This window comes from Myxine glutinosa, chromosome 11 (assembly GCF_964187855.1).
Source record: "Myxine glutinosa chromosome 11, kmMyxGlut1.1, whole genome shotgun sequence".
NCBI classification, from domain to species: domain Eukaryota; kingdom Metazoa; phylum Chordata; class Myxini; order Myxiniformes; family Myxinidae; genus Myxine; species Myxine glutinosa.
Window position 1 is genome coordinate 36,082,344 of NC_136271.1, and position 14,699 is coordinate 36,097,042.

Consider the following 14,699-nt stretch of genomic DNA (forward strand, 5'->3'; position numbering starts at 1 on the left):
ACATAGAACATAGAATAATGGGAGCAGGAGACAAGAGGGGGAGAGAGAGGGAAGCACAACAACAGTAGGGAACAGGGACATCGGGGGATCTATGGAAGCCGGAGGGGTCCATGGAATAAACAAGATGGACACTTGGACTCTCAGGAAAGAAAACAGGGAATTTGAAGGCCATGGGTTTGGGGTGCATTAAAGGGGGTAGAAAAGATCATGGTTTTGGATGGGGAAAAATATGAGATGGTGGTGAACAGCTGGTTTAAAGACCTGGATGGAGGAGTGGGATTGAAAATATTGTGGGAGTTTGTTCCAGAGGCGTGAAAAAAAGAGGAATAAAAAATTGAAGGTGAGCAGAGTCTTGATTTTGGCAGTTTCACCAGAAGAGGATTGATGGCAGACCTTGTGCACCCTGCAGGAATATTTGGGGACAGACTACAGACAGAGCAGGGGGAGTTAGGCCGGAAAGGAGTTGGTAGAAGATAGAAAGACCACCAACCTGTCTGCGGTGAGAGAGTGAAAGGCCCTCAGAATAAACTTCATCACATGATACCAATGATTCTAAAAGCCTTGGTTTCTACAGAGTGAAGCCGAGCTAGGTGAGGTGGGAGCCCCAGCCCAGAGGGGAGAGCAGTATTCTTTCAAGCGAATGAAAGCTTTGTATGTGTTGAGGAGCTCAGGTGTGCCAAGGAAGGACTTCGCACGACGGAGGATGCCCAGTCGGCGACTCGCTTTGGAGGCCAGATTTGAAATGTGGTTTTCCCAGGAAAGATCATGGCAGATAGTGAGACCCAAAAGCTTGAGTGACAGAACTTCTTCGAGAGGATTGTTGAGAAAGTTGATGGGAGGGTTTTCCAGACGTCTTTTCAGAGACATATTGAGAGTGTGAGATTTGTCAGGATTAAAAGACATGTTCCAAGTGTTTGACTAACTTGTGATTTATTTTCCAGGTCTGCAGAGAGTGAAGAGGCTGCTGCCTGCTAATCGGAGAGATGAGAGGTGGAGCGGCAGAGAGTAGAGTCATCAGGAAAAATATAAAGAGGATTTTCCAGAGAGTCAGAGAGATCATTGATGAAGATTAGAAAAATCACAGGGCTCAGAAACTGCCATGGGAAACTCCAGCCTGGACAGGAAGAGATGAGAGAATTCCACTGAGAGCCACACATTGACTGCGACTGGAGAGGAAGTCCGCAAGCCATGCGTGGAGATTTCTATGGATACCATAGGAGAGTTTGGTGAGCAGGGTGGGGTGCCAGACCGTATTGAAGGCACGTGATATGTCAAGGGAGACAGCTCTGATTTCCTGTTTGGCATTGAGGACCTCCATCCATTGTTGAGAAAGCAGAAGCAGCATGTCCAGAGTAGAATTACCTGGTCTGAATCCAACTTGATATCAGAGATCAAGCCATTGGAGAATAGGAAGGATGTAACATCGGAAGCGATGATGGATTCCATGACTTTGCTGATTATTGGGAGCAGGCCGATTGGTCTGTAATTGCAAGGATGTGTTTTTGCACATTTCTTGTGTAAAGCGGTAATGTTGGCCGATTTCCAAGCAGATGGCAGATCACCTTGAACAAATGAGAGTGTGAAGAGAACAGAGAGAGGGAGTGAAAGAGTGGCAGAGCAGGATTTTAGGACCTGTGGGCTGATGCCGTCTGGTCCAGTTGCAGAATCAGATTCGAGGTTTGACAGAAACGTCACCTTGTCATGAGAGAAGGACACAGAGTCCAGTAGCAGCTGGGTTTGACTGGGTAAGGTGGGCACAGAGAGCGATGGGTTTGGGACACAAGATTTGGAAGCAAGCCCAGATTTGAGGCATTTGGCCTTTTCACGAGCAGTATTGGTGTAGCCATTTGAGATAAGGGAGGGGATTGGAGGGGAAACAAACACCAGAAACAGATTTGAACGCTTGGAGTGGGGAGGGTATTGATGCATTATCAGTCCCCTACCAGTTTCACCGGAGGGGACTCTATGTTTGTTCTCTGTCTGTCTGTCCATCCATCCATCCATCCATCTGTCTGTCTGTCCCACCTGTAGATTTTCAGACTTTTTTTCCCATACCCTTTACTATATTAAACTGAAACTTGCTCAGGAAAAAAATGCACTGGAGTCACAATTCTAAGTAATAATAAAATAATCACACAAAATGACAATGGATATTGTTCAACACGAATGTTACACTGAAGTAATTCACAAAAACTTCTTCCACCACCCACAATTCTTTCACATTTAAAGAAATGGCTAAAATGCAAACACTGCATACTTCATTAAACACTAAAATGTACCTTTTTGTGCCTCCATGGGTTGTTTTATCAGTGGTCTGGAAGAAATCAAATGATGAGATTCTCAAGATCAAACTCAAAATATGTATCAACAATTCTGGAAAATCGTTATAAAAAACTCACAGAAAGGTTTTCAGATCCATTCTGCTGGAGATCGTAAACACCACCAGAAGTCCTACAAAGAGAATTTTGAATCGACACTGGCAAGCAAGTCACATGGAAATATGTTGACAAAAGATTACTATAGAAAAGAAAAAGAAAAAACCTTTTCCGAGATGGCATTGGCATGCTCCGCTGCCGTGCAGTTAATGTTTTCATGTCAACATAGTCAATAGCCTAAGGAATAAAAGGATGTTTCAAAGTTAAAACATGGGGAAAAAAAATTCCGCAGCACAATCATTAAAGTCGATATGTCAAACGTCATGAAACTACAAATCAAATAGATGCATAAACTGAGGTCATGTGCCGACATTAAAAAAAAAAAAGGAAAAAAAAAAAAATGCAAGAGAAAACCGGAAAAGTTATTTCTCATCACAATGAATTTACGTTTTGGGGATTTACATAAAGTGGACAAGAAAATATATGACCGAAGTGATCACTAGGACATTTGTTTATTTAAAAATCCTAGAAGAAGGATGCAAAGTATTTTCTCTAAAACTAAGTCAGGCCGAATTGGTATTTCTGTAGCCGAGCATACCATAGTGTACTTTAGTACCATGCGCCACAAGTTGTGACTTCCTGGCACGAAGATTGGTGAAATTTTAACATATATTTTGGATAAGCCATCTTTAAATGGTTCATGGCTCCTTATGTTGGCATGGTGGAGAGAGCTCTGACAAAAAAAATAATCTCGGGGTACAAATAATTACATACTTTCTCAGAAGTGTTGTTTGCATCCTGTGGACCTCTATTCCCCCGAAGCCTGCATAGAAAGAATGCTGGTGTCAACAGAAAACATTTTAATATTACAAATAATAACTGGATAAAGTCTATTTACCTTTTCCTGGGGCCTTCAGTGTACTTCTGAGCCACAGAGCGAACAACATCACTTGGTCTGGCCAATTTTATTGAGCTTCCCGATTCAGGCTCCTTGAGAGGGGAATTAATACAGCATAAGACAGTTAACTAAATTTGATGAATAATTCATTTCCTTTCACAATACAACACAAACGTGTAAATTCTGTAAGACCACCATTCACTTAAATTACCATATTTTCAGGTAAGTAACCCACCCCTTGTGTACCCGCACCTAGGGAAAAAGTGTTCAAGGAAAATTTCAAGCACGTATAACCTGCACACACAGGTATAACCCCGCAAGCCAACTTTCCTCCCCACATGACTGGGAGATACACAATCTCCATATTTCCAAAAGCTTCTTATTTTTTAGTATACTGAATCGAGGCTCGTGAAAGAGCTGACATTTACTTCACAAACAAATCAACCAGACAAACAAAATATATAAAAAGAGGGAGCGGAAGACAAGATGGGGAGAGAAGGGGAAGCACACAACAACTTGAGAGCACACAACATCTAAGAGCAGGGCGATGTGTGGGAGGGAGAGGGCTCGGGGGGAGGAGTGGGAGAAGTATAAAACACAAGGACACCAAGGACTTCCAGGACAGAAGTTGGTATTTCAAAAAGTGGAATTGGGGTGAAATTATCGGGGATAGAAAAGATCAAGGTTTTGGATGGGGGAAGATAAGAGATGGTGGTGAACAGCTGTTTTAAAGACCTGGAGGGTGGAGTGGGATTGAAGAGTGAGGGAGTTTGTTCCAGAGGCGGGAGAAAAGAGGAATGAAGGAGTGAAGGTGAGCAGAGAGTTGATTTTGGCAGTTTAACCATAAGAGGGTTGCAGGCAGATCTTGTGCGACCTGTAGGAATATTTGCGGGACAGAGCCCAGAGAGAGCGGGGGGGGGGGGGGGGGGGCAAGGCCAGAGAGTAGTCGGTAGAAGACGGAAATACCACCAACCTGCCTGCGGTGAGTGAGTGAGAGGCCCTTGGAGTTAGCTTCATCGTGGGAGATTCCAATGATTCTGAATGCTTTGCTTTCAACAGCGTGAAGACGAGCTAGGTGTGAGGCAGGAGCACCAGCCCAGAGGGGAGAGCAGTATTCCATTGAGCTGCGGATGAAAGCCTTGTACGTGGTGAGGAGCTCAGGTGTGCCAAGGAAGGACTTCGCACGACGGAGGATGCCCAGTCGGCGACTGGCTTTGGAGGCCAGATTTGAAATGTGGTTTTCCCAGGAAAGATCATGGCAGATAGTGAGACCCAAAAGTTTGAGTGACAACTTCTCGGAGAGGATTATTCAGAAAGTAGATGGGAGGGTTGTCCAGTCGGTCTTTTCGGAGAGACATCGTAAGAGTGTGAGATTTGTCAGGATTGAAAGACATGTTCCACTTGTTTGCCCAGTCTGTGATTTTGTCCAGGTCTGCAGAGAGTGAGGCGGCTGCAGACTGCCGATCTGAGGGATGAAGAATGGAGCGACAGAGAGTAGAGTCATCAGCAAAGAGATAGAGAGGATTTTCAAGAGTCGGAGGGATCATTGATGAAGACCAGAAAAAGCACAGGGCCCAGAACACTGCCTTGGGGAACTCCAGCCTGAACAGGAAGAGGAGATGAGAGAAACCCATTCAGGGCCACACGCTGACTACGACTAGAGAGGAAGTCCGCCAGCCATGCGTGGAGATTTCCATGGATACCAACAGAGGAGAGTTTGGTGAGCAGAGCGGGGTGCCAGACCGTATCGAAGGCACGTGATATGTCAAGGGAGACAGCTCTAATTTCCTGTTTGGCATTGAGGACCTCCATCCATTGCTGAGAAAGCAGTAGCAGCATGTCCAGAGTAGAGTGACCAGGTCTGAAACCAAATTGATGATCAGAGATCAGGCCATTGGAGAAGAGGAAAGATTTCATATCTGAAGCAATGATGGATTCCATGACTTTACTGATAATTGAGAGAAGGCTGATTGGTCTGTAGTTGCTGGGATCTGTTTTTGCACCTTTTTTGTGCAAAGCGGTGATGTTGGCAGATTTCCAAGCAGATGGCAGATGACCTTGAGCAAAAGAGAGTGTGAAGAGAACAGAGAGGGAGTGAAAGAGCGGAAGAACAAGATTTTAGGACCCGTGGGCTGATGCCGTCAGGTCCAGTTGCAGAATCAGAGTCGAGGGTTGACAGAAACTTTTCCACCTTGTCAGGAGGAAAGGACACAGAGTCCAGGAGCAGCTGGGTACGACTGGGTACGGTGGGTACAGAGAGGGATGGGTTTGGGACACAAGATTTAGAGGCAAACACCGAGTTGAGTCATTCAGCTTTTTCACGCGCGGAGTCAGCCGTGTGGCCGTTTGAGGTGAGGGAGGGGATGGAGGGGGAACAAACACCAGAAACAGATTTGACCAGACACCACCAGGATTTGGAAGAGGGAGACTGATAAGAGAGTTCTGTCCTGAGAACGGAGAGATATTGTTTCCTGGCTCTCCTGAGGGTGGACACACACTTGTTTCGGGCTTTGTGAAAGGAAATGAGATTTCCTTCTGTTGGATTTGCTTTCCAGGAGACGAAAGCAAGTTGTTTCTGGGCAATAGCCTCACCACAAGATTCCGTGTACCATGGACGGGAGGAAGGGTATGACAACTGAAGACGAGATGGGATAAATCTGTGCATGAGAGAGCAGTTTACTTTGGAAGAATTCCCAGGATGAGTTGATGTCAGAGGCGGTAGAGATGGGAGACCAGTCCAGATGATTGATGGCTGCTTGAAGACCATGCCAGTTGGCCTGAGTGAAATGCCAGACTCGTCGACGCTGAGGAGGCTCTCTGAGAATGGTCAGAGAGATGTCCACTTTAACAAGCACATGATCAGATGAGCCGATTGAAGCAGAAGAAGAGCAGCACACATTTTCAGGGAAGTTAGTCATAACCAAGTCCAGAAGAGAAGATGCTCCGTTGATTGAGATCCGGGTCGGGAAATTGACAGATTGTGTCAGTCCCAGTGAGTCACAGAAGTCCTTTGCTGAAGAGCCATGGCTGGTGAGAGGTACCCACACCCAGCCAACTGGCATGGTGACAATTGAAATCACCACATATGAGGAAGAGAGAGTTGGGATGGGTAGATAGAAGTTGGTCCATGTTATCAGACAGCGAGATGTAGATGGAGTCATCACTGTTTGGTGGACGGTACAACACACATATGAACAAAAGGTGGGAGCGAAGAGGAAGCCATAGCCAAAGGTATTCCTGGGGGTGAGGTGGAGAGAGGGCAGTGCAGGGCGAGTGAGGAAGAGAGTTTTTTTATAAAGATAGCAACCCCACCTCCAGGACGAGGCTCAGGTCTATCATACCGGAGGAGGGAGTAACCTGGGAGAGATACCAAGGAATCAGAGACATCATGAAGGAGGAAAGTTTCTGTTAAGCAGATCACGTCTGGTTTGTCAGAAGCAACCTGTATGATTTGGTCATTGACAGTATAAAGCTGACACGACTTTGGTATCAAAGGTCATTCAAAATTACACGATGCATTTTTTTCCTAAATCTGACACCCCCCACACATCTGCAAGGATACATAATGCTTCAGACACCCTGTAAATTATTTAGCGCTTGATGAAGACCCCTCGCCTCCCCATATTTCATATAATAATGCAATAAATACATATTTCATCCAATATATCCCGTTGTTTTTTTTCAGTTATCACAAACTATATTTGAACTAGAATGACACACTTCGGCGTCACGACATCGACCGATAAAACTCCGCCCACATTATTACATAACGATACATATTTGTACCAAGTTTTATTTTAATCCATTGAGCTGGTGTCACATCACATTTTTAACTGACATGACCTCTAACCTCTTGATGCCATAATCCAATCAGTTAATCTGTGCATCATATACACTACCGGTCAAAAGTTTTAGAATACCTCAATTTTTCCAGTTTTTGTTGAAATTTATGCAGTTTAATATCTCAATGTACTCTGAAATTAAGCATAGAGCAAATAAACAATTGGAGATGAAAAAGAAATCATAGAATCATTTTGTTCAACAAAATGTAATTTAAATTTTTGACTCAGCAAAGTAGCCACCTTTAGAGATATAACCGCCGAACACACTCGTGGCATTCTTTCTACTATGGAAATCAAATATTGTTCAGGAAGTTCTTCCCAACACTGTTGCAGAAGTTCCCACAAATGTGTTGCACTTGTAGGTTGCTTTGCTTTCACCCTTCTGTCCAGTTCATCCCAAACCAGCTCGATAGGATTCAAGTCTGGAGACTGGGCTGGCCATTCCATGATTTGAAGCCTACCGTCTTGTTCTTTTCCTCGAAGGTAGTTTTGACAAAGCCTGAGGTGTGTTTAGGGTCATTATCTTGCTGTAGGATGAACCCCTGACCAACTAGGCGTACACCCGAGGGTATTGCATGGCGCTGCAAAATGCTGTGGTAGCCCTTTTGGTTCAGGGTGCCAGTCACTTTGTGCAAGGCACCGACTCTGGATCCAGCAAAAGAGTCCCAGACCATCACGCTTCCTCCTCCATGTTTGACAGTTGATGTCACACACTGAGGAACCATCCTTTCTCCGACTCGACGGCATACAAAAACCCTGCGTGATGAACCAAAGATTTCAAATTTTGATTCATCGGTCCATAAGACCTTCTTCCAGTCTTCAATAGTCCACTGGCAGTGCTTCATGGCCCAGGCAAGCCTCTTTTTCTTATTTTGCCATCTTAGCAATGGCTTTCTTACTGCCACTCGACCTGTCAAACCTGCAGCTCGGAGTCTTCTCTTCACAGTTGAAACTGAGACTTACTTACTTCGACCAGTGTTAAGCTGTGCTTGAAGCTGTTGTCCTGTGAGCCACCGATCACGCAAGCTGTTGACTCTCACAAACTTGTCTTCTGATTCTGTTGTCGCTTTGGGTCTGCCAGACCTCTTCCTACCAGAGTTTCCTCCAGTTTCCAATATACTACTTCCATTGTCAAAATAATGCATCAATGAATATGAATGAATTCATTCATTCATTCATTCATTCATTCTGCAGTGCAATATTGTCAAAATAATGCATCAGAGGGTGTAATAACAGTCTGTTCCAATACTGCTTTTTACACAGACAGGGGGTTTGTAATCAAGTAATCAGCAGAGGTTGGGACACCTGTAGGAATATTGTTTGCATCAACTTTCAAGGCTTAATTTACTTACATTGCTGCAGAACAGCTGTAAATTGTTAACCCATTACTTGTTTCCTGAAGAAGGCCTTTTTTACAATATAACTGTGCAATTTACATTATTTTCCCGTTTTTGCTAACCTAAACTTTTTTTTAAACCTCAAGCAGTTTAATGCTTACCTTTGTACCATTTCAGGTTATTCACTGGACATTAAACTGCGTAAATTTCAATAAAAACTGGAAAAATTGAGGTGTTCTAAAACTTTTGACCGGTAGTGTATATATACACATATACATATATATACACATATATATATATCTATATATATATATATATATATATATATATATATATATATAAGCAAGCAAGCACAGCAAGGTGCCTGGACTAGGTGGAAAGGTGTGCGGGTGAGGACATTGACGTGGCAAGAGATTTGGAGAATGGAGCCAATAATGTTGTTTCCTGTTGTGGGCAACGTATGATGTGCTTCCATCACCAGTAAACTTGAGATTGTGGGGGTTGTTGCAGGAGGAAAGATGTTCCTCGTGTGGAGGTTTGGGAACGGTGCAGCATGCACCGAGTGCATGCTCAGTAGCATTGGCAGCAGGAAGATACAAGTGGCTGCACGATCAGGTGCTGGTGGTGGTCGTACAGATGGTGCAACAAGGTGCTGAGATCGAGAGAGAGAAGAGTGGAGAAGGAGACTGATGGGGGAGAGGTGTTGTTTGTCAAAGAAGGCCAAGTGGTAAGAGGTGGAAAGAAGAGGAGGTGGAAAGCAAGAGGGCTGTCAGATGCTTGTGATTGGCAGGTGGTGGCAGACCTAAAGCCACAATTGGTATTCCCAGAGGAGATCTGTGTGACAAGGTTACGGCCTGATATTGTCATCTGGTCAGGTGCAACAAGACGGGTCATCTTAGGGGAATTGTCTGTACCTTGGGAAGATAACATGGAGGAGGTGCACGAGAGGAACAGAGGAAAGTACAGTGAGCTGGAGGCAGAGTGCCGGGAGAAGGGTTGGCGAGTTTCGTGTCAGCCATTTGAGGTGGGGTGTAGAGGGTATATTGGCAATTCCTTTTCTGCAATTCTTGCTTGGCTTGGAGTGTGTGGGACAGAAAGAAGGAGGATGTGTGACAGAGTGGCCCAGGTTGCCTTGAAAGGCTCATTTTAGATATGGAGGAAGCTTATGGAGGCACGTCAAACGGTGTCGGTTGAGGGTGGTGGTTCATTTCAGTCTAAAGGGGTAGTGACTGAGCGCGGAAGAGAAATGGGGATGTGTGAATGGTGTGTGTGTGTGTTTTGCATGAATGTGTTTTTGTTTGAGTGGTGCATATGTTGTAAGGGTGGTGGTCGGTTGTTTTTTGTTGTTGTTTTTTTTGGTGTGTGAGTGAGTGGATGAGGGGCTGTTGATTCTGGGAGAGGAGGCAGTTTTGTTGCTGTAGTCTGTGCTCTCATTGGCTAGGGGTGGGGGTATGTACGCATCCAGGTGTAGCTGCTGCATGCGGAGGCGTATGTGCCCCTGCTGGCCCACCTTAGCTGACTATCGAGGTTGAAGGGCCGAAACGGGATGATGCCGAGGACCTCGACTGAGGATCCGGTCAGTGAGGCACACTTGTGACCAGGTGTGTTTTGAAATTTTATATTGTGTATATATATATATATATATATATATATACACCTATTCCAAATTTGTTCAAAATCCCATCACTTGTTCACAAGTTGGCATGGCAACAAATTTTACTTAACATGACCTCTGACCCCAAAATATAATCAGTTAATCTTTACATCAATATACACACCTGCACCAAGTTGGAATTAGGTCATTTCAGCAGTCTGAAGTTAGACCTATTACAGACTTTGACCTATTGACCCCAAAATCAAATATATTCTTATATTTGCATCACAATGCATACTTGTATGAAATTTGGTCAGAATCCCATCACTGGCTCACAAGTTATCACAGTAACAGGATTTTTACCCAACATGACCTCTGACCTTTAGCCTTTGACTGTTTGACCCCCAAATCGAATCAGTTAATCTTCACATCATTAAACATGCCTGTACCAAATTTGACGAAGATCCCCTCAGCCGTTCTCAAGTTATTGCGGTAACGAAAACCTATCACGGATGGACGGATGGAGGGACAACCTGAAAAGATAATGCCTCCGGAAACTTTGTCGGTGGAGGTATAAAAAGTAAGGGCGGTACAGTGTCCTGTCAATAAGACCAGGCGGCAGTGGGAATCCCTGTAATGACGTCATCAGACTAACAGCTTGGAATGTGGAATCATTTGTAAATAAGTTAAATAGCTTTCATTTGGAAATGAGATCAAGCGTCTGTGGAAAAAGCAATGTCGGAATAGTCATCAAAACTGCAGAAACAATATTAATTTTGTACTTTTGCAATCTATATTTCATTATTATTTTACAACATTTATTTTACAGCTCTAATCAATATAAAAACACATTTTATTAAAACTGCACAATTTAAAGGAAATGAATATACAAAAAAAACGTCTTCACAGGGAAGTTAATGACGTCACTTTTTCTTCAGTCACCAGTTCCATGCGAAGACGACGTTTAAACAAAGTGATTTGCTTTTATCACCAATGTATTGAATACATGCATCATGTTAAATACTTCCATATTTGTATAAAGGTTGCCCAGAACAAAGTTGTCATTGATCGATTTAGCGTTATGTAATGTCACTGGAAACACCCACACACCGGTAGCCGAAATGCGGCTGAAGTATGGGAATGGTAGCACATCCCTTCAAATAGCTGGCAGAGCAATATTGGAGAGGATAGGGGGCCACTCAGTCTTTGATGACTCGAGGGTTCCAGACACTTATCATTGTGGGGTTTAATTGAACGTCGATGGCTTTCGTAGGGCACTCATCGACCAGACTGGCACACAATACTCTGCAGTCGAGGATATAAGGACACGAGCGTTGTCGTGCACAAGGTGCCGCAACCCAATAATGATCCGGTCAGTTTCCGGACAGGTTTCACCCATGCCCTGACCTTCTCGTTGCAACTTTGCAGGTGTTGTTTATTGGTCAGGGTCCAGCCAAGTGTAACCCCAAGTTATTTCGGCTAACGAACATTTTCAACTTTGCTCGTCATGTGATTTAACTTAAAATAGGCCTCCTTTCAAATACAATTGCGGTAAATAATAATCAATCGACATTCAAATTAATATCTTGAAAAAGGGCAGTTGTAATAATTAGAGTTTATTATACCGATGTGTTAAAAAAAAACCCAAAAAAACCAGCGTGGTTTCCAATACCGATGTGACCAGAAAACATATTGCTCATCCATTAGAAATATTACAATTAAACTTGCAAAAAAACAAACATTGCCTCTTTTTGTATCTCCTTCATACTTTACTGTAGTATCTATTTTACTGTATATATAATAAAATAACCACCTTTAGAGGCCATTTTTCCCCGCAAGCGGGGGTTGGCCTTTTTCGGAACCGTGGTTGTTGTTGTTTTTTGGTCCCCTTTTTGAAGCAATGTTTTACGGCCGGATGCCCTCCCTGACGCCAACCCTTTTTGCCGCCTTTAGCGACAAACAGGGAATTACCAGTGAACTGGTACTCAATTAGCCAACCTCAGAAGGATGACAGGCTGAGTCAACCCCCCTGGCGTTAATTCAGCAATTCAGTATTTTACTGTAATATATATATATATATATATTTACTGTTTCTCCCCCTGTGGTTATGTCATGTGCCGTATGGTAAAGAAACTACCGCATAACTCGCACACATGTACAGCTCACAGTTGGAATTTCTAGAACTTTTTTTTATGTATAACCCGCAGGTTATTTGCGTTCATGTAAAGAGGGAACACGCATTCATGTAAAGAGCAGCATAAGCGCAATAATTCTTGCTCATGGAATCAAGTTCAGGAGAGTTAAATCTTTGTCGTGTTTAAGGGCTGTGAATGATGATTGCTATCATTTATTCATTTCATATGCAGTCTGTGGCAGCTGGTTGCATCGTCAGTGGGAGCGCAGCTATGCTGCTGATGCATTGCCCTCTGTGGTTTAGGCCAATAATTTGTAATTTGGCCATGGTGCTTTTATTTGGCAATGGTGGACACTGATCTCTTCAACGTCCACCAATTAATGCCGGAAGACTTTTTTTCGTTCCCCATTTTAAGTAAGCATAAGTATTGGAACAAATAACTGACAGGTGTTTCTTGTTGCATTGATTGGTACATCGACACATAAAAGAGGTGAATGTCTAGTCTTGGTTTTAAGCTTTGCTTTTGCCTTGGTCGTCTGCCTTTGGAGTTCGTAGGCATAAACCAACATGAAGACCAGATAACAGACGATGAAACAAAAGCAAGCAATTTGGAAACTGAAAGAACAGAAGACTTCAATTAGAACCATCGCACAACAATTGGGCATAGTAAATACAAAAATTTGGAATATCTCAAAAAAGAAAAAAAAACACTCGTGTACTTAGCAATAGACAATGGCCAGGTCAGCCAAGGAAAACAACTGCAGTTGATGACAGAAAAATCATCAAAGCTGTGAAGAAAAACCATAACACAACTGTCAGTGACATCTCTAACAACCTCAAGAGTGCAAGGGTGAAAGTATCACAATCTACCATTCACAGAAGACTTCAACAGCAGAATTACAAAGGCTACACCGCAAGATGAAAAAAACCTCTCATCAGCACCAAATTAGAAAGGCCAGATTACAATTTGCCAAGAAGTACAGAGGTGAGCCGATGGAGTTCTGGAAGAATGTTTTATGGATAGATGAGACCAAGATAAACCTTTAGCAAAGTAAAAGTGTGGAGAAAGGAAGGAACAGCATATGAACAAGCATGCTACCTCATCTGTGAAGCATGGTGGAGGTAGTGTCATGGCTTGGGCTTGCATGGCTGCCTCTAGAACTGGCTCATTCATCTTTATTAGCTCCTGTTGGACTTGGTCCGAAACAGGGGCTTATGGGTTGGGTCTCATCCATCCATTCATGAGTGCGTCCGCAACCATATCTCAGAGATGTACGGACCGATTTTGTTCATACTTGGCAGAAAGACAATACATGATGCTATACATAAGCACATCATTTTGTTTTGCAATGCGATCAAAGATGGCTGACTGGCGGCCATTTTAGTTGTAAAAAACCCAATGTTGAATGAAACACATCCTCAACCATCTCTTCGACATGCATTGTCAGATTTTGTCCAAACTTGGCACACAGATAATGAATGAGGGCAAACATGTGCACCTCACTTTATCTTGCGATATGATCAAAGATGGCCAACTGGTAGACTGGTGGCCATTTTAGTTGTAAAAAAAAAAACCAGTATTGAACACATCCTCAACCATTTCTTGGACAAGCATTTACCAATCTTGTTCAAACTTGGCAGGCAGACAATGAATGATGCTTACATATGTACATCATTTTCTTTCGAGATCAGATCCAAGATGACCGAATGGGGGCCATTTTGTTACTTCAACATTTGTCCACCCATTTCTCGGACATGCATGGACCGATTGTGTTCAACCTTGGCATAAATTCAATACATGAGCATACATATGGAGAAGATTGTTTTTTAATCTGACAAAAGATGGCCGACTGGTGGCCTTTAATTCCGTACAGCAAAATTACTAAAACCATGGGGGCTACGACATTTTATGTCTTTTTCTCAGTGTTGATGATGTAACTAATGATGGCCATAGCAGAATGAATTCGGAAGTGAACGGAAACATTTTGTCTGCCTATGTACAAGAAAATGTCTCCAAACTCATTGGATGGTGCATCACCATGCAAGAAGATAATGACACAAACACACTGCCAACACAACCAAGGTGTTCATCAGGGGAAAAAAGTGGAAGGTTTCAGACTGCTGGCCAATTCAATCTCATGATTTAAATCCAATGGATTTCTCCTTGCTGAAGAGGAGACGAAGGACAGAAACCTCACCAAAACAAACAACAACTGAAAATGGCAGCAGTAAAGACATGGCAAAGCATCTCAAAAGAAGATACCAAGAGTTTGGTGATGTCAATGGGTCACATGCTCGATGTAGTTACTGCATGCAAGGGAAATGCAACCAAATACTAACTATTATATACTTTAATTTACTTCTATGCTAATCTGTTCCAATACTTATGCTTACCTAAAATGATAGGACTGAACATAAGAAGTGTTATTGTTCTACAATTACAATGGTAAAACATAATTACATAGAAATACCAAGAAATAAAAGCTGACCTTCTGTACTCTTGCCTCATATTCATCTTT

General features: G+C 43.1%; 1 protein-coding gene across 3 annotated transcripts in view; it reads right to left on the reverse strand.

Annotated features, from left to right (window-relative positions):
* The window catches only part of LOC137436113 (uncharacterized), a 150,617-nt gene that overhangs the window by 63,180 nt on the left and 72,738 nt on the right, over positions 1-14,699 (reverse strand). For all 3 annotated transcript variants that reach the window (XM_078786566.1, XM_068129830.2, XM_078786565.1), the window contains exons 23-27: positions 3,274-3,365; positions 3,150-3,198; positions 2,542-2,612; positions 2,400-2,451; positions 2,280-2,314 (exon numbers count right to left, since the gene is read on the reverse strand). In XM_078786566.1, the coding sequence (XP_078642692.1) occupies positions 2,280-2,314; positions 2,400-2,451; positions 2,542-2,612; positions 3,150-3,198; positions 3,274-3,365 (299 nt within the window). The remainder of the gene's footprint in view (positions 1-2,279; positions 2,315-2,399; positions 2,452-2,541; positions 2,613-3,149; positions 3,199-3,273; positions 3,366-14,699) is intronic.